This window comes from Melozone crissalis, unplaced genomic scaffold, assembly GCF_028551555.1.
Source record: "Melozone crissalis strain CALT ecotype California unplaced genomic scaffold, PUWL_Pcris_2 ptg000016l_1, whole genome shotgun sequence".
In the NCBI taxonomy this organism is placed as follows: domain Eukaryota; kingdom Metazoa; phylum Chordata; class Aves; order Passeriformes; family Passerellidae; genus Melozone; species Melozone crissalis.
Window position 1 is genome coordinate 235,662 of NW_026535794.1, and position 26,839 is coordinate 262,500.

General features: G+C 58.7%; 1 protein-coding gene across 2 annotated transcripts in view; it reads right to left on the reverse strand.

Moving 5' to 3' along the window:
* AGAP3 (ArfGAP with GTPase domain, ankyrin repeat and PH domain 3) overlaps positions 1–26,839 on the reverse strand; it is a 118,744-nt gene that overhangs the window by 13,776 nt on the left and 78,129 nt on the right. For both annotated transcript variants that reach the window (XM_054273911.1, XM_054273909.1), the window contains exons 11-13: positions 25,732–25,894; positions 5,904–6,077; positions 707–868 (exon numbers count right to left, since the gene is read on the reverse strand). In XM_054273911.1, the coding sequence (XP_054129886.1) occupies positions 707–868; positions 5,904–6,077; positions 25,732–25,894 (499 nt within the window). The remainder of the gene's footprint in view (positions 1–706; positions 869–5,903; positions 6,078–25,731; positions 25,895–26,839) is intronic.

Consider the following 26,839-nt stretch of genomic DNA (forward strand, 5'->3'; position numbering starts at 1 on the left):
AGAAGCTTATTTAGTGCTGTGGGACAGGATGACCAAGAATAAAGTCACATCTCACTTTTCCAGCAGCTATATCATGATGCAGGCTTTAGAGAACAGGACTGCCAGGCTCATCTCCACCTGGACAAATCTGGCGTCTTCCCCATGCCTTGCAGCCTCCCTGTCAAGCTTTGGGTCCCTCTTCAGCAAGCACAGACACCAGAATTTCTCAACACAAACCCCATCAGTTCTCTGAACATTGGGAAAGCAATGCACATGCCTTCAGGGTTCCCCTGAAGCAGACCAGCTCTTCCAAAAGACCCTTGGCTTGAGGCAGGTGCCCAGCACAGGTCTTCTAAATTATGAAAGTCTGGGCAATTTACAAGTCAATGCAATTAGGTCCTTGCAGTGGGAAGTGTCTGAGAGCACACCTTAACCATATGATGTACTTTCAGGTCTGCTGCTACAGTTAGCAATTGTAATTACCAGTGACTGTCTGAGCACACACAGGCATGATGGTGGTTGTGCAGGACATGCGGGAAACGGAGGGAAAGGCAGATGACAGAGGCTGGTAGCCCTCTCCCGCCCCAGCCCAAGCTGCTGGGACAAGGAGTGCTCTGAGTCCCAGGTCACCGCTGAGCCCTGCATGAGGAGCACCCCAAGCCCCAGGCCCCAGAGAGCACCCAGGACCCTGTGAGCAGCAGAGCTGCCCCAGGCAGACCCTTCCTACCTTCTGCTGCCGTGCTGGGGCCATCCAGCCGAGTTGTCCCTGTGCTCTTTTTCCGGCGATGCTTTTTCCTGTTGGCATGTGGTGACGGAGGCGGCTCCAGCTTTGGGCTGGCAGCACTGGAAATGTTTGGGCTGGAGCTGAGGGAGTCGGCAGTACCGTTAGCTGGGGAGAGAAATAAGGCAAGTCATGCACATGGGACAGTGACACTCCTCTCCCAGAGACACAAAGCGCTCTGGAGCCAGCTCCGGTACTTGGCTCGACCCACAAAACCCCATGAGACAGGGCAGGACCTGGCCAGCCCCATGGCACAGGGCCACTCCCACACCCACTGCAGCTGAGGGCTGGCAGATCCCACAGGGGCAGTCAGGCTGTACCCCCTTGGCACTGGGATCCGTGCAGAACGATCCCAGAGGGGCAGCCAGGCTGGGCCAGTCTGCACTGGGATCCATGCAGAAGGATCCCAGAGGGGCAGCCAGGCTGGGCCAGTCTGCACTGGGATCCATGCAGAACGATCCCACAGGGGCAGCCAGGCTGGGCCAGTCTGCACTGGGATCCATGCAGAATGATCCCAGAGGGGCAGTCAGGCTGTACCAGTCTGCACTGGGATCCATGCAGAACGATCCCAGAGGGGCAGCCAGGCTGGGCCAGTCTGCACTGGGATCCATACAGAATGATCCCAGAGGGGCAGTCAGGCTGGGACTGGGATCCGTGCAGAACAATCCCAGAGGGGCAGCCCCAGCACCCGCGCAGCCGGACGCGTGCAGCAGCACCCCTGCAGCAGCCCGGGGTCCCCAGCGTGTGCCCCTGGGGAAGCAGGGCCCTCACAGGCAGTGCCCTCACGGGGCTGGGAGGCGTTTTGGGCAGGGCCAGCCCAGGAGGTGATGTGGCTGTGGGGCAGAGCCGGGCCCCAGAGCCCACGCAGAAGCCCTGCCCTCCCAGCACTGCTCTGCCAGACGAGGTGACTGGGGCTGCCACACTCAGGAACCTGAGCGCGATGGGCTCAATAGGCTTCCGATACGGAGCTGAAGAAGCTGCATCCCCAGCAGCAACGCACCAAATTTATCCTCAATCATACTGTTCCTTACAATTAATAGCAGAATTAGAAACAATCAGGGAGCTGCCTAATTACTGTCAATTAGAGTGCGCTAATCAAGCTCCGATCACACACACACACGCTGCCGCTGCACTCACCATTAAATGTCAAATTTCATTAGAGACCAGCAACAAAATCAAAAGCCTGACATTCAATTTCAGCAGCACACACAGCGCAGGCTTCCAATCAGCATAAAAATGCAGACTCCGGGGAAGGCAACGAGGCGCAGGAGTCCTCGCTGCACTGTTAACCCTCTCCTAAATCCACTCCTGCCTCTCCAGTGTCCACCCAGCCCAGGGCACAGATGGCAGCTCCACGCCCAGGACCCTGCCCCGGGCAGCTTGCTGTGCCCTCTGCCACAGCCCAGTGTCCCCCAGCAAGTCCTGACTGCCCATTTCCCTGTTGTGTGGCACCTGGAGTTAAGAAAGGAAGCACAGCACTGCACAAGGGCAGCAGCTCCAGCAGTGGGATGGCAGGGACCTGCCCAGCCCTTCTCCCACCCCAGCCCATCCTCTGCTCCCTTGGCTCATCCTGCTTTGCTCAGACTGGTTTTTGGGGCTTGGTGGTCTCGACAAACACCAGAAGTGGGGTGGAGAGAGGCGCAGAGGGTCAGAGGCAGCAGCTGCCCCAGCAGGGACCGAGGTGCAGCTGGTGTCCCCTCACACAGCTCAGAGAGGCCGCAGCCTTGGAGCTCTCCCAGCTCTGCTTTCTCCTCACTGACACACACCAGTAGGGTGTTTCTGCTGCTATTTATCCATGGGGAAATAGTGCACCCTTGACAATTAAGACAGATAAATCTAATAAAATCAGACTCCAGTTTTCTAAATATAAATTACTGATCTTGCTACAGGACCGTGCTTAGAGCAGGTGTGAAGCACCTTCAGCTCCCAGCCATATCTCACAGGGGACCTGAACTTTCTCGTGGTGCTACCATGCCACACGTGGTGCCTCCATCCTCCCTCTGCTGCCCACTTGCTCACCAGGATGCTCCCCGGGCCCAATGCCACACCTCCGGCACCCTGCCCCGCTCCAGGCTCAGTGACAGGGTAGCACATTTCTGCACTCCCCTCCTGTGGCCTGCTGAGAGCCTGGCAGCTCCTGAGGGATCCTCACCCACGTCCCTGCTCTTACTGCCCAGCAGCCAGCACAGAGCTGGGCACTTGCAGGGCCCCGTGGCGTGGGGACGGGGTGGCAATGGCGTGGGGGCAGCACACGGAACACACTCCCTCTGTTAGATCAGGCATTGCTCACTCTCTCCTTCCCCAGGAGGGCAACTGAACCCCTCTGACCCACCCAAGGACTTCCAGAGCCCCAGGTCACCAAGGGAACCTGTCACAGGCACACCTGGGACCTGCTGGGCCCTTCTCCAAAGCAGTCAGCCTTAGGGGGGCCCTGGGACCCCACAGGTGGGCTGCAGAGCTCCTGCACAAGGGACAGATGTAGAATGTGCTGGAGCATGTTCATATGACTGTCTGGCCCCATCCCACCGCTCCTCCATGTACTCTCCAGGGCACAACCAGAGCAGGCAGCCTGTCCCCAGGAGCTGGGATGGCACCTACAGCCTTGCCATGTGCCCAAAACCCGCTCTGAGCACAGGAAAGCTCCTCACCTGCCCTGCCATGCGGAATGGAAGCACAGCAGAGAGCCTGGCCCGGGCAGAGCTGGGTTCAGCTGTGGGCAGAGCAGCCTCCCCCAGCTCAGCTCAGCTCAGCTCCTCCATGGAGGGAGGGCTGGCTGTGCTGCTCAGCTCAGCCGTATGGGAAGCACTGCCCCCAGCAAATGCCCCCTCCCTCAGCACACTGAGAGCCCAGCTCTGCCAGCTGTGCTGAGGGGACAGAGCAGGGATGGGGGATGCCTGTGGGGACACAGAGCAGGGATGGGCAATGCCTGGGGCCCCCGTGCTGTGCTGTGCTGTGCTGTGGGCCCTCCAGAGCAGCTGGCCCCGTGCCCAGTCTGTGCAGCACTGACAGGGCTTGGGTGGTGGCACCTGAGAGGGGGTGAGCAGCCACCAGCACGCAGGACAACAGTGAGCATGGGGATGACACCCCATCCCTCCAGGTCACTGGCAGGAGCAGCAGCACAGAATCACAGAATGGTTTGGGTGGGAAAGGACCAAAGCTCACTCAGTGCCACCATGGCAGGGACACCTCCCACTGCCTCAGGCTGCTCCAAGCCCTGTCCAACCTGGCCTGGGACACCGCCAGGGATCCAGGGGCAGTCACAGCTACTCTGGGCACCCTGCTGCTTCACCACCCTCTCAATAAAACATCTCTTCCTCATATCTAGTCTAAACTCACCCACTTTCAGTTTAAAAACATTATTCCTTTTCCTGCTACAACAGACCATGCAGATCAGCTCTCATCTGAGTCTTCAGTTACTGTGCACAGAAGAGGCAGATAGATGCAGGTGCTGTGAGCACAGACAGCTCCTCCATGGGCAGGGACAGAAGGACAGGGGACAGAGGGATGGGGGCAGAAGGACAGGTGGCAGTGAGATGGGGGACAGAGGGATGGGGGCATGGGCTGGCTTGCTGTCCTGCGCCACCCAGGGGAGGGCGGGGCAGGGCAGGGCAGGGCAGGGCAGGGCAGGGCAGAGCAACACGCAGCACAGCCACACCAGCCCCAGGTCTGCACAGGGAGGAAGGCTGAGACGTGCCAGGCAGCTCCGGGTGCAGGAGGGAACTGGGGCAAGGAGCTGCTCTCCAGAGGGCTCACGGCACAAAACTGTGCCAAGGCAGTGCCCCGTGCGGCGCTGCATGAGCGCACCGGAGCTGCTGCTGCTGCCGAGCCCGCCGGGCACGGAGCTCCCGCGGGCCGGGCGCCGCCTGGGGGGACCCTGCCCAGCCTGGGGACCCTGCCCGGCCCGGGACAAGCCCCAGCCGTGCCCAGCCCGGGACCGTTCCCAGCCCGGGACAAGCCCCAGCCGTGCCCAGCCCGGGACCGTTCCCAGCCCGGGACCAGCCCCAGCCGTGCTCAGCCCGGGACCGTTCCCAGCCCGGGACAAGCCCCAGCCGTGCCCAGCCCGGGACCGTTCCCAGCCCGGGACCAGCCCCAGCCGTGCCCAGCCCGGGACCGTTCCCAGCCCGGGACAAGCCCCAGCCGTGCCGGCCCTCGCAGCGCTGCCTCCGGCCGGCCCTGTCCGAGGCCGGGCTGCGGCACATCCCGCTCAGCGCTGCGCCCTTCCGCTCCCCGCGCCCGCGCTGCCCCATCAGCAGTAACAGTCTGATTAATTCGCTTCCAGCAGGGAGCTGATGGGGCCAATGATGGAGCCGCTGCATCAGGCGCGCTGAAATTGATAGTTTTTCACAGTTACAAATGAGGAGCCTCCTCAGCTGCAAATGGCGCCCGCACAGTCGGACTCCGGTAATGATCATAAAGAGGCTCCTTTAAACTGCGAAAGCCCCTGGGAGCGGGCGGGGGGGCGGCTGCCGCGCTAATGAGAACTACAAGGGGCGAGCAGGCATGGAAATGGCTCCTCCACTCTTGATGTGCATTTAACTGCTTTTTTAGTGCGGCGGCAGAGCCAGGAACGAAGGAGTGATGAATGCAGCACAAAAGCATTTATTTTCCAATTCGGCAAAGTGGCTACGTTGGGAAATGTATGAATTATTTTAATTCACTCAACTGTCCTGAAACATCACTGAGAGCGAGTGAGCGTGGGGGGAGGGGGTGGGCCGTGCTCGGTGTGCGCTCCAGAGACAGGAATCACTCCTATTCCTTCAACTGCCCCGAAATGTGGGACAGGGGGGCGCCAGCAAGGTGCAGCGATGGGGGAAAGCAGCGGCACGTACCCCAGCGCCCCGGCACGCAGAGCTCAGAGCAAGGTCAGAGCACAGGGCTCCGAGCCGTCCTGCTGCAGAGCAGGGGCCCCTGGCTGGAGCTTCTGCATGCCTTGCAGGACGGCTTCCTGCCCGGTGGGACACTGCCCGCTGACCCGCACCGAGGGGACAGCCCCGGCGAGGCCCGAGGCTGTGTCTGACAGCCAGGAGCACACTGCGGGCTCACGGCCACAGGGCAGAGCTCAGCCCGGCCCCGCGGCCGCAGCGAGCTCCCCCCCGGCTGTGGCTGAGGGGACACGGCCACAAGGGGCTGGGCAGCTACTCACAGGGGTTGGGGCAGCTGCCGGGGATGGCCACGGCCTCGTTCCACTGGTCGGCACTGGAGACAGAGTAGGAGCGCTGGTGCATCCCGTCCGGCTTGGAGCTGAAACCCACCAGGTTGATGCCGCTGATGGAGCGCTCCGAGTGCAGGGACGTGCTGCTGGTCGAGTGGGGAGCACCTGCAGGAGAGACACGAGCACGGACTGACTGACTGCTGGAAGCACGGACAGACTGACTGCTCCTCGGGAGCACAGACAGACTGACTGCTGCCCGGGAGCATGGACAGACTGACTGACTGACTGACTGCTGCCTGGGAGCACAGACAGACTGACTGACTGCTGCCTGGGACAGACTGACTGCTGCCTGGGAGCATGGACAGACTGACTGCTGGAAGCACAGACTGACTGCTGCCTGGGAGCACGGACAGCCTGACTGCTGCCCGTAAGCATGGAAAGACTGACTGACAGACTGACTTCTGCCCACGAGCATGGACAGCCTGTTCCCTGGAGGCACTGGGGGAGAGAAGGCAAAGCTGTACCTGATGTCACACTCCTCGGGTGGCTCCACATGAGCACAGGCTCTCCCTGGCTCTCCTCTTCCAAGGGTGCTTGTGCATGACCCCAAAGGTGCTGATGGAAGAGCCCAGCACACCGCACCTCCCAGGGGAGCCCAGCTCAGTGGGCTGCAGTGCAACACCCCGGGATGTGCAGCTGGGATTCTGGCACACAGCTTCCCCACAGCTGGAACTCACGGTCATGATTTTCACTAGAGCCTCTGGCCCCTGGCAAACCCAAACCCAGCCCACAACCAGCACAGCCGCTTTCATCTCTCAGCTTCACTTTCCTGTGCGTCCCTGGCAGGAAATCCAGCCATGCTGGGGGCACTGGGAGAGAGTGTGAAATCACATGGAGGGTGCCAAAGAAACCAGCAGATGTCTGTAAGGTGGGGGTGGCAGGTGGAAGCTCCTTTTCCCACAAGCTCAAAACTGCTGCGTCTGAGCCCAGAAACCTGAAGCCCCAAGAGAGGAGTGATTTTGGGACTAGAGACTGTCACAGAGGACAAGATCACTCAGTGAGGCAAAATGGGTCAAGTGTTCCTGGATTACAGGAATACCCAAAATGCCCAGAACAGCAAACAAATGGCTCTGACAGGGAGCACACGGCCTCCCTCCCGTTCAGTCTGCAGGCAGTGTGCCCCAGAGGACACTGCCCGAGGGATCCCTCTGCACCTGCCCAGCACCAGCGCCCTCCCAGCTCCCCTCAGGCCATTCTGCTCCAGCCACTGCACAGCCAGAGCTCTGGGAGCTCTCAGGGCTGACAGAACGGGCCCTGTCCCTGCCACAAAGCTCCTGCTCCTCCTTCCCTGCCCCGAGGCGCAGACACCGAGCTGGGACTCTCAGTGCAGCCCACCTGGCCATGGCCCAGGGCAGGGCACGAACAGCTCCAGGTGCTGCACACCCACAGCTCCTGCAGCCACGATGAGGCTGGGCTGTGAGGAACCGCTGGTCTGATGGGGCTGCTGCAAGTGGGAGCCTTCCAGGGAAGCAGAGGAACACCTGTGGGAGCAGGTCCTCAGTGGGAGCTGCCACAGCCAGGACAGCTCACCTGCCTTCCTGTGGGAAACCACATGCACTTGGCTCCCATGGATCCCAGCATGGCTGAGGTGGAAGGGAGCCCTGGCATCATCCTGAACAGCCTGGGTAAGCAGAGCCCCCCAGAGCCAGTGGCCCTGGCCTGTTTCTGATGAGTGTGGAGCATCTCTAAGGAGGGAGATGCCATAACCTCCCTGGGCAACCTATCCCTGTGCTGTGCCACCCTCCAGAAAGAGCAGAGTCCCACAAAACCCCACGTGAAGCCCCAGAGCTCATACATAAATGTATTTTCTGTCCTTGCAGTTTCCATGAAAACCCAAGTGTTGCTATTTAGCTGTGTAGCGTTGCCAGGGCTGCTGAGTGTCTGACGGGACAGCTCAGGAGTCCAAACACCCCTGCAAAGGCAAGTGCTGAAAGGAGGGGTGACGTGGCCACCAGCCCTGCACCAGGCATGGCTGCCACCCACCGTCACCACCACCATCATCATCATCATCACCACCACTCCTTCATCACAGCACGGCACGTACCTCCCGCCCTCCTCTTCCCTGTGCTCATCCTGCACTAAAACGCACAGCCCTGCAGGGCTGCCCTGTGAGCCCCCCTGCAGCCCCCACCTGCCAGCAGTGCTGCTGGAGGGCGTGCTGGGACACGGCTCCCTGCACCTGAGCTGCCAGGACCCTGCAGTGGCCTGCACCCTGTGCTCCCCCAGCCTGCAGGACCCTGCACCCCAAGGTGCCAGCCCAGCCCTGTGGCCTGCACCCTGTGCTCCCCCAGCCTGCAGGACCCTGCACCCCAAGGTGCCAGCCCTGTGGCCTGCACCCTGTGCTCCCCCAGCCTGCAGGACCCTGCACCCCAAGGTGCCAGCCCAGCCCTGTGGCCTGCACCCTGTGCTCCCCCAGCCTGCAGGACCCTGCACCCCAAGGTGCCAGCCCTGTGGCCGGCACCCTGTGCTCCCCCAGCCTGCAGGACCCTGCACCCCAAGGTGCCAGCCCTGTGGCCTGCACCCTGTGCTCCCCCAGCCTGCAGGACCCTGCACCCCAAGGTGCCAGCCCTGTGGCCTGCACCCTGTGCTCCCCCAGCCTGCAGGACCCTCCTCGCAGAGCCCCTCCACGCTGCCTGCCTCCAGCCCGGCTGCTGCATGTTCCCCCCCCCCCCCCCCCCCCTTGTTCAGCGCCACAGAAACACGTGTAAAACCATGACACTGACTTTGCCTCTAATTAGCCCTTAATTTACAAGACACACTCGGAAGGGTAATTAGCTGACGCTCTGCTCCTGACTGCTGCATCCATCTCCTCTCTGCCTCCTCGTGGGAGGGAGCCTGCTGCTGCTGAGGCAGGGACAACGCTGCTCTCCTGGGATGGGATCAGTTCGGGCCTGGGAATGGGGCTGGGCTGGATGGGGTGGGATGGGATGGGATGGGATAATGGGATGGGAATGGGATGGGAGGGGATGAGATGGGATGGGATGGGGTGGGGTGGGAGGGCCTGGGAATGGGGCTGGGCTGGGCTGGATGGGGTGGGATGGGATGGGATGGGATGGGATGGGATAATGGGATGGGATGGGATAATGGGATGGGAGGGGATGGGATGGGATGGGAGGGGACGGGAATGGGATGGGAGGGGATGAGATGGGATGGGATGGGGTGGGGTGGGAGGGCCTGGGAATGGGGCTGGGCTGGGCTGGATGGGGTGGGATGGGATGGGATGGGATAATGGGATGGGATGGGATAATGGGATGGGAGGGGATGGGATGGGATAATGGGATGGGAGGGGATGGGATGGGAGGGGATGAGATGGGATGGGATGGGATGGGATGGGGTGGGGTGGGGTGGGAGGGCCTGGGAATGGGGCTGGTCTGGGCTGGGCTGGGCTGGATGGGATGGGAATGGGATGTGATGGAATCCATGGGATGGGATGGGCTGGGATGGGGTGGGATGGGATGAGATGGGAATGGGATGGGATGGGATCCATGGGACGGGATGGGATCCATGGGATGGGATGGGATAACGGGATGGGATGCTCAGAGCTCAGACAGTGTGTGCCAGCACCAAGCCCCAAGTGCCCCCAGCCCTGGTTATGGCCACAGCCACGGAGCAGAGGAAGGTGAGGAAGAGAAAGCAGAACCAGAAGGCCTGGGAGAAGCTGCTCCTGCAGAGGGGAAAGCCCTGCAGGGGTCTGGGCAGTGCAGATGTGACCCCTGCTCCCAACCACAGCCAGGCCAGGAGCCCCAGCCCAGCAGGACGCGCCCTTCCATCACACTTGTGAGGAGCAGCACAGGCTGCCACGAATGCCAGGGTTCCATTTTGAAAGGAGCAGCTTCCACCAGCCCCTGCAGCCCCTCCAAGCTGCCTGGAGTCACCCAGCTTGGGGAGCTCCCTCTCAGCCCAGCCACGCTCGCTCACAGACCCTGTGCTGTGCAGCTCCTGCCTCTCCCAGGAGCTGCTGGGGGCTCCAGCAAGGCCAGAGCTCTCAGGATTGCATCCCTTTGAGGTGACACCCTGGCAGCTGTGGGTGTGCTCCCTGTGCATGGGGTGACGGACGGGGGACATGCAAACCCCGCCTGCCTCTGGGCCAGCGCTGCAGGACTGAGCCCCAAACTGCTGACAGCTCCCCAAGCCCCTCTCCCTGTCAGTTTCCTCAGGACCCCAAAAGAGACTCACATGGATCCCCGGTGCCTTTTCAGTACAGCCCAGCTGACAACGTGGCTCTGGATGGAAAGTGACCCAAAACCAGAATGGCATGACGTGTGGCAGCCCAGATGCTTTGGGGAAACACCTGGATCAGAGCAAACTGGGAATTCCTCATTAGGGTGAGGCGCCCAGGGAACAGGATAAAGGGGAGTCAGCCAAAAGAGCACCACCAGTCGGGAAGGGGATAATTTGCAGAGTCACTTGAGGATCTTTTTAGGATCTCTTTAATATTTTATTTGCCAAAGAGCAATTTGGCAAATAAAACACAGGGTCTGGTGATATTTCCTGGTGACATTATGCTGGGTGCTGCTACCAGGCCCTTACAGTGTGGAGGAAACCAATTTTGGCACAGGGAAGGGGCTTTGCTGAACTTTCAAGAGGCACCAGCTGGAGAGCCCTTCTGGGCTCCCCCTGGGTCCAGGGCCAAGCACAGGGCAGGGTCTCCCCTGGAGTGCCAGGCTGCTCCCTCACAGGCAGAGGGACCCTGCTGCTGCTGCACATGGGGCAGGGAACTGTCAGTGTGTGGGTCAGGATGGCCATGGGGCAGGGACTGTCAGTGTGTGGGTCAGGATGGCCATGGAGGAGCCATGGGGCAGGGAACTGTCAGTGTGTGGGTCAGGGTGGCCATGGGGCAGGGACTGTCAGTGTGTGGGTCAGGATGGCCATGGGGCAGGAACTGTCAGTGTGTGGGTCAGGGTGGCCATGGAGGAGCTCCAGGACGGGTGAGGCCACCCTGGCATGGAGCAGACCCTGTGTTCTCTGGCCCTGCAGAGGCCAACAGCACAGTGCAGATCAATGCCATGAACTGCCTGCCAAATGGTGTCCCAAGGAGTCATCAGTCACTCTGCCCCTCAGCCACTTGTTGCCAACCTGTCATCATTTATTCCCAATAAAAACCAGGGTTATTGTGAGTCACCTCGGCACACTGGCTCCCCAGAGCCTCCCCAAAAGCTGCAGCAGCTCAGGGCCCTGAGCAGGGCTGAACAAGCTCCCGCTCGTGGGACACCTCCTCTCCCAAAAGCAGCGGGTCCTTGAAGGGAGGCGAGAGCCAAGGCAGAGCTGCCTGCTGTGAACCCTGCTGCTGGGGAGACACAGCTCCCCCGGTGCCAAGGAGCCAGCAGCTGCACGGTGACCGTCCAGGAGCCCCGTGGCTGCTGCTCCCAGAGCCTGCCCAGGGCCAGCAGCTCTGTCAGGCCGGCTTCTAAACACAGCACTGCCTGCTGTCACCTGGACATTGCTGGGCCCTTCCTCCTGAACAGCTTCCACGAGCCCAAACACCTGCGCTGGCTCCCAGCACCCAGGAGCCCCAGGATGCACAGGTGTCATTTGCAAGACATCACCCTGGGCTCTCCCTGGGAGCTGGTCCCCATGCTGGGCACCCACAGAGCTCCCAGGCGTGGGGGGGCACGTTCTGGGGTGACAGACAGACAGACGGACAGACAGACAGGTGTTCTCTGGGTGACAGACAGACAGACAGGGGTTCTTTGGGTGACAGATGGACAGGTGTTGTTTGGGTGACAGACAGACAGGTGTTCTCTGGGTGACAGACAGACAGACAGACAGACAGACAGGGGTTCTTTGGGTGACAGACGGACAGGTGTTGTTTGGGTGACAGACAGAGAGGTGTTCTCTGGGTGACAGACAGACAGGTGTTCTTTGGTGACAGACAGACAGACAGACATACAGGTGTTCTTTGGTGACAGACAAACAGACGGGTGTTCTCTGGGTGACAGACAGAGAGACAGGTGTTCTCTGGGTGACAGATGGACAGGGGTTCTTTGGTGACAGACAGACAGACAGACAGACAGGTGTTCCTCCCAGCTCTGCCAACACTGACCGTCTGTGTGGAATCCCTGATCCCAGCTGGGAGTGAGGATTGCCAGCCCCGCGCCGTGGCAGGGCCATCAGGACGTGCCAGCTTGCACACAGCAGGAGCCATTGCCAGCACTGGGCCGCACAGATGCTCTGACACAGGGAATCTCCCTCCTCTCTCAGGGCTGCCCTTGCACAGCACGGCTCTGGACATCTGCGCGTGCCAAGGCAGTGAGTGACACCCCAGCCCCTAGCACAGCTGGCTGGTGTGGGCACAAGCCACCAGGACAGGAAACTCTGCACGGTGCCAGTGTGCGTGGGACAGCTGAGGGCCCGGGCTGGCAGTGCCAGCAGCACGGGCAGGGCTGGCCAGGGCACCCCAGCTCCCCAGGCAGAGCTCCAGACGCACAGGATGAGCCAGTGCCTCTCCAGCCAACACACCAACGCACCTCTGGTTTAGAGGGTGACCAAACCCCGCGCAGCCCTACAGGGCCCAGCAACTGGGGAGCCTGGCACTGGGCACCGCAGTGACGCTGCCCCCAAGTGCTGCACAGAGAGCACTGAGTGCCAGCCCTGTGTCTGTGTGCAGCCTGAGCCCTGCCCCAAGCCCCACACAGAGGAGCAGCTCCACGGGCAGGCAAGGGCAGCTCTGCAGGGAGAGGCAGCTCCTGAACAGCAGTGGCACACCTGGAGCAGGGAGCAGCCACAGCACAGTCTGCCCCTCTGCCACTCCTGCCTCAGCAGTGACGGATCTGCCACAGAATCTGAGCCTGACTCGAGTGCTGCCCGCGCCACAGAGATCACAGTGGTGCGGGGTAAGGGTTCCAGTGGTTAATTGCCTTCACTGCTGAAATCTGGGCCTCATTTCTGGCCTGAGTTGTGTTCCTTCTGCCACTGTTACTGCATCCTGGTACATTTTATCTGATAAAGAGCTCTCTCACCAAATTTCTGTTCCGATACAGGTATTTACAGGTGGTGTTGAAATTACCTCTTAACCTTTTCTCCGGCAAGTTAAATATACTGAGCTCATTGAACCTTCCCACAATGTGATTCTGAGAGCAGTTCCTGGTTTTTACGGCCTTTCCTGTCCATCATTTTTAGTCTCATCCTGTGGACGCGTAAATCCATTAACCTGAGATCTGTGGAAGTCCTCTCCACCCCAAAACTCACTGTTACCATCCTCACCTTGACCACATCTTCTACAACTCCTGAATTAAATAATTCAGCCTTGCTGCTTCCAACATGTCCACATCTCCTACCTGCTGTTTAATTTGCTGCCTAATTACAGCTGGAATATGAAGAATTCATCATTCTGTGCTGAGATACATCATCTTGCCTCTTCCCAAACACCAATACAAGCGCTCACTGAACACTTTGCTTTTTTCCTTATTAACCATTCTATTATTCCCACACAGTAATGAAAGAACGCTGGGGTTAGGATTCATTAGTTCCTAACACACTTGAAGAAAGCCCTTTCACTCTCTGTGCTGTTCTGCATGCCCCCGTGCAGCCACGGCAGTGCAGGCTCCTGTGCCAGCCCAGGTGGAAGGTGGGCTGGGGAATGCGCTCCTGGGACTGGATTTATCACTTCAATCTGTGTGTTATATGGAAACCCCACGGAACACGAGCAGCTGAGGATCAGAGACTTGGTGGGACACACGAGCAGCGCCTGTTCTTGTGGCTCAGCCTGAACACTGGATCACAGGGTGGCCCAGCACTGGCAGAGATGAGTCTTTGGCGTGGGATGGTGGTGAAGGAGACCAAGACAGAGAGTGCCAGGAGGACACGGGAGCTGCCCTGTGCTCAGCACCTGGAGCAGGAGCTGAGACACAGGAGATGAGTGTTTGCCAAGCAAAGCAGCTGCGAGAGTGATGAAAGAGAGGTTTTCCTGTGGGAGAAGGAACAGAAGTGAAGTGACAGGCTTGTGCAGATGTCCCCAGAATGGGGCAGGCAGTGTTAGTGTCCCCATCAGCTGGGACACCCCTGTCCCCACAGAGGAAGAGACGGGGGCTGTCCCCAGCAGTTATGCTGTGCTGCTGCTCTCACTTCATCAAATCCCCCCTCACCCCCATTTGTGCAATGCTGTTTAACCTCCTCCCTAGATGTGGTGGGCACAGAGGGTGATGTGGGCAGCGTGAGGCTGCCCCGAGAGCCCAGAGCCAATGGTGGCACAGCGCTGGTGTGGCTGCAGCCAGGGAATCTGGCATGCAAGGAGCTTCCCATGAAGGCAGGAGGGTCACTTTGAGGGCTGCTCACAATTCATCACTGCTGGACCAGGAGCGCTGGCACGGGAGCCTCCAGCACGGCTCCAGCTGGCTGTGCCAGGCCACACCAGCGCCACAGCCTCCTCTGCTGCAGCTTCCAGCTCCTGCTCAGCACCTACCCATTCCTTTATCAGGGTGCTGGTAATTTTATCACTTTTCAGACACACACACAGAGACAGCTGCACAAACCACAGCAGCACCAGCAGCCAGTTCCTTCCCCCTGCTCCTGCCGCTTCTCACTATTGGGACAGAGAACAAACAGTTCACATCTCCTCTCCACCAAGACTGACATATTTTTAAGCAGTTCAACCTTCCTTTTAACTTTCTGGTATCTGGTAAAATATTCTCTAAAAACTCCTAATTACACTTCACTTTTTACTTCCCTGTTTAAATTCCTTCTCCCAAAAGATCTGGCACGTAATTGCTTCCAGCTTGGTGAAATTGGCTCAGACACATTTTTGTGTGCATGTGTCTGTGCATGTGTTTAATGCTCCATTTGTGATGTGAATGTTACTTGCCTGAACAGCAGCACAATGCAGCCAAGTCACCTTTCCATAAGGCACCACTGAATTTAGTTTGGTGACTGGCTGCAGTGAGGATAACAGTGGTGTTGTCCCTGGGAGCTGCTCTGCTGTTTGGAACCAGCTTTCAGAAACTCCAGGGAAGCTTTAATGCAACTTCATAAGGTCCCTCAGGGACTCTACTACATTAATATCGCTTACTCTGCAACACGTTACAAAGAATTATCTCAGAGAATCAAGGTGCTGGGAACGAGCAGCAGAAGCAGGTGGAGGAAGCAGGGTCTGTGTTCCAGATCACTCTGCTGCTCTGTGGCTGTGAAGAGAGGTGTCCTTACAAACCGGAACGACAAGCTGCAGGAAATGTGCAAGGAACACTGTCTAACACACAGCCCAGAGCAGATCCCTGAGATCCCTGTGGTGGTGGTGGTGCGAGAGGGACAGGCAGCACTGACACGGATCCTGTCGCAGCAGGAACCTGCTCTGAGGCAGAGCTGCAGGAGGGAAGGAGCAGAGCCAGAACTTGTGGGCCTGCACAGGAGTGTGGAGCTGGAGCAGCCCTGCAGTGACCGATCAAGAACAGCCCCTGTTCCTCTCCCCCAAGTGCAGCTGGGAAAGGGCCACTGGGGAGGCTGGAATTGCCGTATTTCCTGCACGACTCCTGTTTCTAGAGCCATTCGCTCACGCAAGGCTTTATCCACCCCTGCCTGCTTTGGCCACAGAGGCTGCTTGGGTGCAGCAGCACAGCCTCCTGGGTGCACCAGTTCCAGGGGATGGAGCAGGCCCTGCTCTGTTTGGAGATGCCTGCTGGCGCTGAGCTCTCCCAGGGCTCTGGGACAGCTCCCTGTCCAGCACACAGAGCAGAGCCCGGGCACAGGGCTGTGTGCTCACGGCACAGGGACTGACTGCTGGAGCCACGGCCCGTGCTCAGGCTGGGCTGGGGCTGTGTGACAGCACAGAGCAGCACTCTGTGCACCGTAACCTGTCCCTCCCTGGCCCCTCTCCCTCCTGCAGCACAAGCCTGCGCTGCATGGATGAGAAAGCCTGGTTTGCTGGAGAAGGCTCCCAGTCCACCTTGGAGAGCACCAGCCACAGCCACCCCTCCAGCCCAGCCCTCCTGGCAGCACCAGGCAAGTTATTTACACTGAGATTTTCACAGGTGGCCACTAATTACACCCTTGTAGCTTTTCCAGGTGTCCCATGCAAGGAACCCGAGCCAGATGTTCCAGGATTCAGGATGCTGAGAGCTTCAGCTGCAGCCCCAGGCCTGGCTATCTGCCCCATGCCCACCTGGCTGCCCTGTGCCCACCTGGCTGCCCTGGACACCTTGGCCAGCCCTGGGCAGGGCTCTGATCACCATGGCACTCTGCTGCCTTGTGCTTCTCCCTCCCTGCTCCTCTGCTCCTTCCCTTCTCCAAGGCCTTTTCCCTGCTCAGCCCTCACTGCACGGCTCCTTAGTGATCTGGTAAGGAATATCAACTCCCAGTAATTATCTCTAATTAGGGTTAGTGATTACACTGTTGGGTCGGAGAAAATCAGTCTCTGCTTTCCCACTGGGGAGGGCAGGTAGAGCTGGCTGTGCAGGGGGAAGCACCAGCAGCTCCCTCCATGAGCCTGTCCCTGCCTGCACAGCTCTGGAGCTGCCTGCCCTGAGAGCAGGAGCCCTTCTGAGCCAGCAGGACCTGAACCTGGCCCTGCAGCCCTCTGTGCAGCACCAGAACCAGGCACCAAGCATTGCTGGTGCTGTCCTGCCTCGTGCCATCCCACCTGGCTGCAGCCACGCTCCTCCTCTTCCCACCGAGTCCTGACCATTTCCACCTTCCGCTCAATGCAAAACTTTAAACCAGCAGCTCAAGCCTCGCATTTGGATTCATCCTCCACCTTCAGACATGCAGATAAACATTCGTAAGAGGTTACTGTATGACTGTAATGGTGAATGTATAATATTTATAATATACATATGAATTTGCAGTATTTTATACATGATTCATGATGCAAAATATTAATTACAGATAAATTTTCCTAAATCTCTCATCTCAGCTTCATCTTCAGACTACAAACAACCCTTTAACATATTATTGGGAAGGGCAGAAGTCCCACACTAAGGAACAGACAGACCCTCACCCTCTTCCTTTCAGCTCAGCATCCCCACGTCTGAGTTACAGAACCCCAGTCTGGTTTGGGTCAGGAGTGACCTCAAAGATCCTCCAGCTGCAGCCCTGCCCTGGCCCTTGGCTGATCACAGTGACCGACACTGGGCTCTCACAGGCAGGCTCTACAGAGAGCCAGTGGGCACAGCTGGACGGAGGGAGGGAGGGAGGGGTGTCCCCACAGCTGGCACAGAGCCAGCTGTGCACGGGCACTGCCCCCACCCCAGCAGGCCCTCAGGCCGGGGGGCACTGGGGGCCCTGCTCTGGCTTTCCCTCTGCTGCCCAGCTCCCACATCCTCTGTGCTCACAACAAAGAGCACAGGGATGGGACCCACCTCTGAGCAGAACACAGAGCACAGAACACGAAACACCGAACACAGAACACACAACAGAGAACACACAGAACAGAGAACACAGAACACAGAGCACAGAACACGAAACACTGAACACAGAACACACAACAGAGAACACACAGAACAGAGAACACAGAACACAGAGCACAGAACACACAGAGCACAGAACACACAGAACACACACAGTACAGAACACGCAGAACACCGAACACAACACACGACACAGAACACACAGAGCACAGAACACGAAACACCAAACACAGAACACACAACAGAGAACAGAGAACACACAGAACAGAACAGAAAACACACAGAGCACAGAACACAGAACACACAGAGACAGAACACTGAACACAGAACACACAGCACAGAACACACAGAGCACAGAACACACAGAACACCAAACACAACACAGAACACAGAACACACAGAACACACAGAACAGAAAACACAGAACACAGAACACACAGAGCACAGAACACACAGAACACAGAACACGCAGAACACCGAACACAACACAGAACACAGAGCAGAGAACACAGAATACAGAATACAGAACACAGAACACTGAACACAGAGCACACAGCACAGAACACACAGAACACACAGAACACTGAACACAGAGCACACAGCACAGAACACACAGAACACACAGAACACACAGAACACTGAACACAGAGCACACAGCACAGAACACACAGAACACACAGAACACACAGAACACTGAACACAGAGCACACAGCACAGAACACACAGAACACACAGAACACACAGAACACACAGAACACACAGAACACTGAACACAGAGCACACAGCACAGAACACACAGAATACAGAACACAGAGCACAGAACACATAGAACACTGAACACAGAACACACAGAACACTGAACACAGAGCACACAGCCCAGAACAGACAGAACACACAGCACAGAACACACAGAGCACAGAACACAGGCGGCGGCCGTGGAGCCACTCGTGTGCACGGAGCAGAGCGGCCGTGGAACCACGGGCCAGTCCCAGGGACACCAGAGCCCATCCAGCCTTCCCTGCCAAGCGTGGGGCACAGGTGTAACTCGGGATGCTCCTGACACACGCCAGGGCAGGGTGACCCCAGCTGCTGGTGGGAGGAGAAGCAAAACCAACTTTGTTTCAGAAGTCAGAGCTGAGCCTTCCCTCCCGAGTGTCCATTTCCATTCTTTTGTAGGAGATTAATGACCCTGCTCTGACCTGAAGAATCTGTTGTGCAGCCACAACCAGGAGAAAGGCAGGAGATGATCCAGCAGCCTCCTGTCTGCCATGACCTGCACCACCCTGCTCTCACTGCTCTTCTTCCCTCAATGTCATTGTCCCCCACGGCGAGCAGCGGTGTGCCAGGGAAACAGGTTTTCCCTTTTCTTTGTTAATTCTTCCCTCATTACATTTGAAATTCCACAATCAGTGTGCACTGTAATTGTCGAATTTGATGCTAATGATTAATGAATTAAACATGGATCCATCAATTAGTCCTCGGAGAATAATTCTGCATAAAGCAGCGGATAATGTAATTACAGTAACAAAGATAATGAGATGTTAACATCGACGGAGCCCGACGTGACATGATCACAGCAGGCTCAGCAACCCCGGCCTGGGGGAGCCAATCCCTCACTCTGCAGAGGAAGAGCATCGGGGGGCACGGGGCTGGCGGGGGGGCCGTGCCAGCGCGGCGCTCCCTGGCACCGGCGCCGGCACCGCGTGCCAACGCGCACGGCCACCCGCCCCAGGGGCCGCCGCGGAGCTGCCGGGCCCAGCACGGACCCAGGGAGGACCCCGAGCTGCTGGGGACCCACAGCGTGCCCTGCCGTGCCGACCTCTGCAGGCGCCGAGGCAGCACGGGCTCCCTCGCGCCGCCGTGCCAGGCACAGAGACCCGGGGACGGGCACGGTGCCACGCTCCGGGCACCCACAGCTCCCCGAGGAGCCAGGGGTGGGTGCCAGCACGCAGAGCCCGGCCCAGGGGCAGCTGCACCCGCGTCACCTCAGAGCAAACAGGAGCACCAGCCCAGCCCTGCATCCCAGGCAGCGCCTCCCACCAGCGCACACTCTGGGAAAGCTCTCCGGGAGCAGATGCAGCAGAGATGCTGCAGAGCAGGAGGAGGAAGAGGACCCGCACTGGCACTGGCCCCCGCACACCTGCCAGACCATGCAGACTGTTCCTGAAGGGAGCTGACCAGCAGCAGTGCCCACCCAAAACCTCCAGAGCTCGAGCTCCCAGCTCCGTGCTGAGTCTGACGGGCCCGTCCTGCTCTGAGGACACAGCTGCCATCTGCCCTCTGGCACCACATCCCACGGGACACTCACTGACCTCAGCAAGCTGGAGAATCCCCTGTGAGCCCCCCAGAGTGGAGCAGAATTTCCCCTTCAGCCTGCTCCCTCGTGCTCTGGCTCCCCCACGTTTGTTTCCTTCAGTCTCATCTCTGTGTGCTGCTGGAAACATCTTCAATTGCTGCCTGCAACACAACCACCTCTGCACTGCTGCAGCCTCTTCCTGCACTTCTCTTCACTTCCCCCTCCAGGCAGGCTTCCTGGTGCTCAGCTCGCAGAGTCTCTGCCATCCTCGAGCTGCAGAGCCAGCTGCTGTGCCCATGCATGGCTGTGCTCATGCACGGCTGTGCCCCTGCATGGCTGTGCTCGTGCATGGCTGTGCCCCTGCATGGCTGTGCTCTGTGCATGGCTGTGCTCATGCATGGCCGTGCCCATGCATGGCTGTACTATGTGCATGGCTGTGCTCGTGCATGGCTGTGCTCGTGCATGGCTGTACTATGTGCATGGCTGTGCCCTGTGCATGGCTGTGCCCATGCATGGCCGTGCCCATGCATGGCTGTGCTCTGTGCATGGCTGTGCTCGTGCATGGCTGTGCTCATGCATGGCTGTGCTCTGTGCATGGCTGTGCTCATGCATGGCTGTGCCCATGCATGGCTGTGCTCGTGCATGGCTGTGCTCATGCATGGCTGTGCCCATGCATGGCGGTGCTCTGTGCATGGCTGTGCCCATGCAAGGCTGTGCCCATGCATGGCTGTGCTCGTGCATGGCTGTGCTCATGCATGGCTGTGCCCATGCATGGCGGTGCTCTGTGCATGGCTGTGCCCATGCAAGGCTGTGCTCGTGCATGGCTGTGCTCTGTGCATGGCTGTGCTCGTGCATGGCTGTGCTCATGCATGGCCGTGCCCATGCATGGCTGTGCCCATGCATGGCTGTGCCCGTGCATGGCTGTGCCCATGCATGGCTGTGCTCGTGCATGCCTGTGCTCATGTATGGCGGTGCTCGTGCATGGCTGTGCTCGTGTACTCTGTGCATGGCTGTGCCCATGCATGGCTGTGCTCATGCATGACCGTGTTCATGCATGGCTGTACTCTGAGCATGGCTGTGCTCGTGCATGCCTGTGCTTGTGTACTCTGTGCATGCCTGTGCTTGTGCATGGCTGTGCCCGTGCATGGCTGTGCTCGCGCATAGCTGTGCTCATGCGTGGCTGTGCTCCTGCGTGCCTGTGCTCGTGTACTCTGTGCATGGCTGTACTCGTGCATGGCTGTGCTCCGTGCATGGCTGTGCTCCGTGCATGGCCGTGTTCATGCATGGCTGTACTCTGTGCATGGCTGTGCTTGTGTACTCTGTGCATGGCTGTGCTCGCGCATAGCTGTGCTCATGCGTGGCTGTGCTCCTGCGTGCCTGTGCTCGTGTACTCTGAGCATGGCTGTGCCCATGCATGCCTGTGCTCGTGCATGCCTGTGTTCATGCATGGCTGTACTCTGAGCATGGCTGTACTCTGTGCATGGCTGTGCCCTGTGCCACCCACAAACTGCCACAGGTGTCCCAGAGCACGGGTGCAGCAGCTCCCTGCCCAGCTGCCCCTTGCCAGCCCTGGAGCAGTCCCTACAAACCCTGTGCAGCACGGGCCCAGGGCTCAGCTGGGCTGAGCTGACACCGGCTCTCGTGCTGACTGACGCTGTCTCTTGGGCCACCATCCCTCCCCCTCACTGAAGCCCCTTTCCATCACGAGCTGCCCTGGTTCCTGGAGCCAGAAACATGATGCAGCACAGACAAGGCTGGGTGAACGTGAAGAACCAGAGCAAGGGTGCACCTGGGGGCTGTGAGGGAGAGGGCAAGAGCAGAGACATTCCAGCAGGAAGAGGAGCAGCAGGGACTGGAAGGAGACACTGACCCAGCAGTGCCACACCTCCAGTGAATACCTGCCTGCAGGCCACAGCACCTGTGAGCTCTGGAGGAGATCTGCTCATCCCCTTCCTGCCCTCTCCAGCCCCACCACTGCAGTGCTGCCATTGCCAAGGACACCTTCTATGGGACCAGGCTGCTCCAAGACCTGCCCAAACCGGCCCTGGACACTTCCAGCAATGGGGCAGCCAGCACCAGGACCTCACCACCCTCAAATGGAAGAACTTCCTAATATCCAATCTCAACCTCCCCTCCTGCAGTGTAACATCATTCGCCCTTGTGCCGTGACTCCAGGCCCTTGTCCAAGCTCCCTCTCCAGCTTCAGGCACTGAAGGGCTCTAAGGTCTGCCCTGGTTAACACCTCCAGCTCTCAGCCCATCTCTGGAGGAGAGGGCTCCAGCCCTTGGAGCATCTCCACGGCCTCCTCTGGACAACGAGAACTCATCCAACCCAAAATAAAACCAAGCTAACTACAGTAAAGTCACCTTCTTGCATGGTTTAAACGCTGGGGCACAGAGCCCGCACTGGTCTCACAAACACAAGTCCCTTCCTCATTCCTGCTGTGTTTAGCTGGAAGCTGTCTGTACCTGCTTTGGAGTTATTCTGAATCCTCACCAGAGCACTGCACTCATGTATTTCACCCACATACAGGGCAAGGTGAGACTTCAATTTTTTTCTTCTCCTCCCCTCGATGTCCTTGGTCTTTCCTCATGCCAGGTAAGGACAGTGCAGTGGACATCAGCCAGCCCAGTCACTCACCTTTGCAGAGTTCAGACGACAGAGGAACCACAGACACTGCTCTGGACTCTAACCACTAACCACTGGCCACCTGGCTTTGCCCAGAGACTCCTGGGGCAGGACAGCAAATCCCTCCTGTCTCCAGAGTCTGTGTCCTCTGAAGATTAACCTGTGACTGAACAAATAACTGCAAACCTTGAAGTGCTGTTCTCCAGTTCCCAAAATATGTGTCAGATGAGAGATGCCCAGTGGATCCAGTAACAGTCTTATCCACAGTCCCAAAGGTGGCAAAACTGCGAGGTCACTGCTAATTTGAAGCCAGGCAGATTCTCCATCAACCCTAAATCCAGCCCTGGGCATTGCACAGGGGTAAGAGCACATCACCTCACAGTCTGTGTCCCATCAGTGCCCCTGGTGACTGCATCCATTGCTACTGGGCTGGAGGCATCAGAGAGAGATGAAAAAGTTCCTCAGAAAAGCCTTTACTGATTGTGTACCAGACAAAAAGCACTTCTGACATTGCATGCACAGCCTGAGCTAGGCAGGACACACCTGGGTGTAAAGCTGCTATCCTGGTATGAGCCCTGCATGGACACACCTGGGTGTAAAGGGGCTGAGCCCTGCACGGACACACCTGGGTGTAAAGCTGCTGTCCGGGTGTGAGCCCTGCACGGACACACCTGGGTGTAAAGGGGCTGTGCTGGTGTGAGCCCTGCATGGACACACCTGGGTGTAAAGGGGCTGAGCCCTGCACGGACACACCTGGGTGTAAAGGGGCTGTGCTGGTGTGAGCCCTGCATGGACACACCTGGGTGTAAAGCTGCTATCCTGGTATGAGCCCTGCACGGACACACCTGGGTGTAAAGGGGCTGAGCTGGTGTGAGCCCTGCACGGACACACCTGGGTGTAAAGGGGCTGAGCCCTGCACGGACACACCTGGGTGTAAAGGGGCTGTGCTGGGCTGAGCCCTGCATGGACACACCTGGGTGTAAAGGGGCTGAGCCCTGCATGGACACACCTGGGTGTAAAGCTGCTGTCCTGGTGTGAGCCCTGCACGGACACACCTGGGTGTAAAGCTGCTATCCTGGTATGAGCCCTGCATGGACACACCTGGGTGTAAAGGGGCTGAGCCCTGCACGGACACACCTGGGTGTAAAGGGGCTGTGCTGGTGTGAGCCCTGCATGGACACACCTGGGTGTAAAGGGGCTGAGCCCTGCATGGACACACCTGGGTGTAAAGGGGCTGTGCTGGTGTGAGCCCTGCATGGACACACCTGGGTGTAAAGGGGCTGAGCCCTGCACGGACACACCTGGGTGTAAAGGGGCTGTGCTGGTGTGAGCCCTGCATGGACACACCTGGGTGTAAAGCTGCTGTCCTGGTGTGAGCCCTGCATGGACACACCTGGGTGTAAAGCTGCTGTCCTGGTGTGAGCCCTGCATGGACACACCTGCTCTGGGAAGCCCAGAGCGCTGCTCTGCTCCAGGGCCAGGACACAGAGCCAACAAGGATCCCAGAGCCACAGACCCTGCATGGCAGTGACCATTGTACCACAGGGTCCCACCTTGCACACACACCCAGCAGCACCCCAAGCTGCACTAAAGCACAGCTCAGAACAGAAAACTGTCTCATTCTAAAGGCTCAGGCAGTGCTGAGTCCAACTGCTCTCCAGAAAAAGGATTCCAACATTCACTCCCCCCTGCCAGGAACCTGCATTTCCTGTCCTGTGTCACTGCTCTAGCTGCAGCCCCACGCTCTGAGCCTGCCCCAGCCCGGTGGCCCAGACGGCAGGGACACTCACACCACACGGGCTCCTGGGCACTGGCTTTCCAGCAGCAGGGATCCAGGTACAGGTACATCCCAGGGACATCCCAGGCTGCTCCTGGGAGGGATGCCAGCAGGGATCAGCAATCCAGGTACATCCCAGGTACATCCCAGGGACATCCCATCCTGCTCCTGAGAGGGATGGCCAGCAGGGATCCATGTACGGGTACATGCCAGGGACATCCCATCCTGCTCCTGAGAGGGATGGCCAGCAGGGTCCATCCAGGTCTATCCCATCCTGCTCCTGAGCCCAGCAGGACTGAGCACAGCTGGAAGCAGGACACGGTGCTAAGTGAGCAGCTGGTTTAACATCAGCAGGAGCTCCTCTGTGGTTTGAGTCCTTGCCCCAGCTCTGACACCTCTGCTAAGTCAGAGCTCAGACAGGCCCCTCTGAGAGGCAGGCAGAGAAGTGCCCCTGCGCAGGATCAGGAGCTGTCCCATGCTGGGCAATGGTGGTGCTGAGAGTGTCAGTGCACAGTGCAGAGCCAAAGCAAGAACAGGCAGAGCTGCACAGCCCTGGCCAGAACTGACAGTTTACCAATACATGAATTCTGACATATCAAGAACAGCAGTTTGGGTTTGGAGGGCTCACAATGTCCTCCTTGGCACCATGAGAGCAGTGACGTTACTGCGCTCCATTCCCTGTCCATGTCCCCGTGTGGGTGATGCCAGGACTCCAGCAGCTCCTGCCCCTCAGCCCAGCTGCATCCCAGCTCCCCTCAGCCCCAGGACACTCTGAAGCACTGTGCTGGCAGCACCTGACCACGGGGCAGAGCCGGGGCACAGAGCAGGAGTGAACCAGGTGGATGTGCCCCCCAAGCTCACCCTGAGTACTGGACTTGGAGGGATTTCTGTGATCAGCAGCACCACCAGCACTACCTCAGCACCCCAAACAGAGCCTTCTCCATAACCTCTGCACCAGACTGTGCCAGCAGCTAGCTGGGAAGAAGGCAGGTGGGAGCTGCCCACCCTGGCAAGGACACCAGCCCCAGGGATGCAGTAAAGGCTCTGGGAAATGTGGGCAGGACGGTCCCAGTTCAACCCCTGGCAGGTGAGCCCCTGCCATGGCAGCAGCAGTGAGGAGGAGCATGGCAGGGACTCTGTGAGAGGAGGAATGTGACAGAACCCTGTGAGAGGCCAGAGGGGCAGCCAGCCTCCAGTCTCACCTCACCACACTCTGGGGCAATCTTCAGTGAGCACACAGAGTGATGATCCCAAACCACATTTCACCATTTCACCAGGGAAAGGTAAGGAGGAAAGAGGGTCCCAGAACCAGAAAGAAACAGAACACAACTTGTCAGGAACCAAGAGCCTTGGGATTTCCTTTGGTTTAGGGAGCAGCAGCTTCTACCACGTGTAGCAGACCACCAGGCTCAACACTGTCCTCGGGGTGAGGAAATTCCTCAGGGGTTCACACTGCCAGTTAAACCCTTTGACGTTCTTGTGTCCTGGACACCAGCCAGCACAAAATCCTAACAGGATTACCTCTTACCTGTAAAATCCTGAGAGGATTACCCAGGGAGCTCACAGGGACCTGCACAGCAACGCTAGCACCCACCAAAGGGACTCCCCGAGGCTGGTGAGAGCAGGACACCCCAGAGGGGGCTGTTACCAGCCCAGCAAAGCCCAGCGCTGCTGGGGCGCTGCGGAGGGACGGCCGCTGCCCTGTGCCCCCACACCAGCTCCTACCTGTGCCTGCTGCCAGCTGGGAGCTGCTCCTGTCCTTGGGCAGCCCGTTGGCCTTGGGGCTGGCGCCGGGCGCGGCCGTGGCGCGGGGCAGCCGCTTGCCCGGCACCTTCACCGTGGTCCGCAGCAGGTCGATCTCCTTGCCGTGCACGTTCTGCATGTAGTCCTGCAGAGGGGCACAAGGGGGGAGGTCAGCCCTGCCCTGCCACAGAACAGCTCCCCATCCCCAGAGCCGGCACCGAGCCCTGCTGGGCGCCAGGACCAGCCCGTGTGGGAAAGCACGGCCGGGGACCAGAGACCAGATGGAGCCACAGGGCACACGGGGCCAGCACTGCCTCCTCATCATCCCCTGCTCAATCTCAGCACTCAACTGCAACAGCATATGATAGATGATATGATATTATTGATATGATATTATTGAGATGATATGATATACGATATGATATTATTAATATAATATAATTACAGCGTAAGCAATAGGATACCTAAAAATTCCCTCTCAGGTCACAGCTGGGGTAAGAGAAACCCAAAGCAACAGAACTCAGGTGACTCCCTTGCTCATTCGCCTGCAGAGCTTCCTGTTATTCAAAACTTGGTGCTTCCACCATTTCTTCTGGCAGACAATTCATTATAGAGCCAAAAGCCCGTGAGCAGACTGTAACTATCACTCTGATCTCAGCTTTCAGTCAGAATGAGGGTGCACACTTCCAGTCTCTCCCCAGCATTGTGTCCCTTCCTGTGCCTCCCACCTTCCCTGCCCTGGGGTCCCACGGTTCTTCCCCAGCCCTCTCGGATGAGGCCAGCTTCTCCTCGGGCCTGTGCCCTCCGAAGGGGAAGGCCCAACCAATGCTACAGGGGGAACTGTGGGTCAGATCCTGAGCGAGCAGAGTCCAACGCTGGAGCTCGAGGCTCTGGGAGGAACAGGGAGCTGGGGACCACATCCCTGGGCTCCTCTGCTGCCATCAGGAGAGGAGCCACAGCTGTCCAGGGAGAGCTTGTGGGCTGCTGTGGGGTGCTTGGGTTTACTCCAGTTCACAAGGAGGTCACCCCAAAGATTAACCCAGGGATGGTTCCTGTTTGTTTCCACATCCAGGAAGATAAACACAAGAAC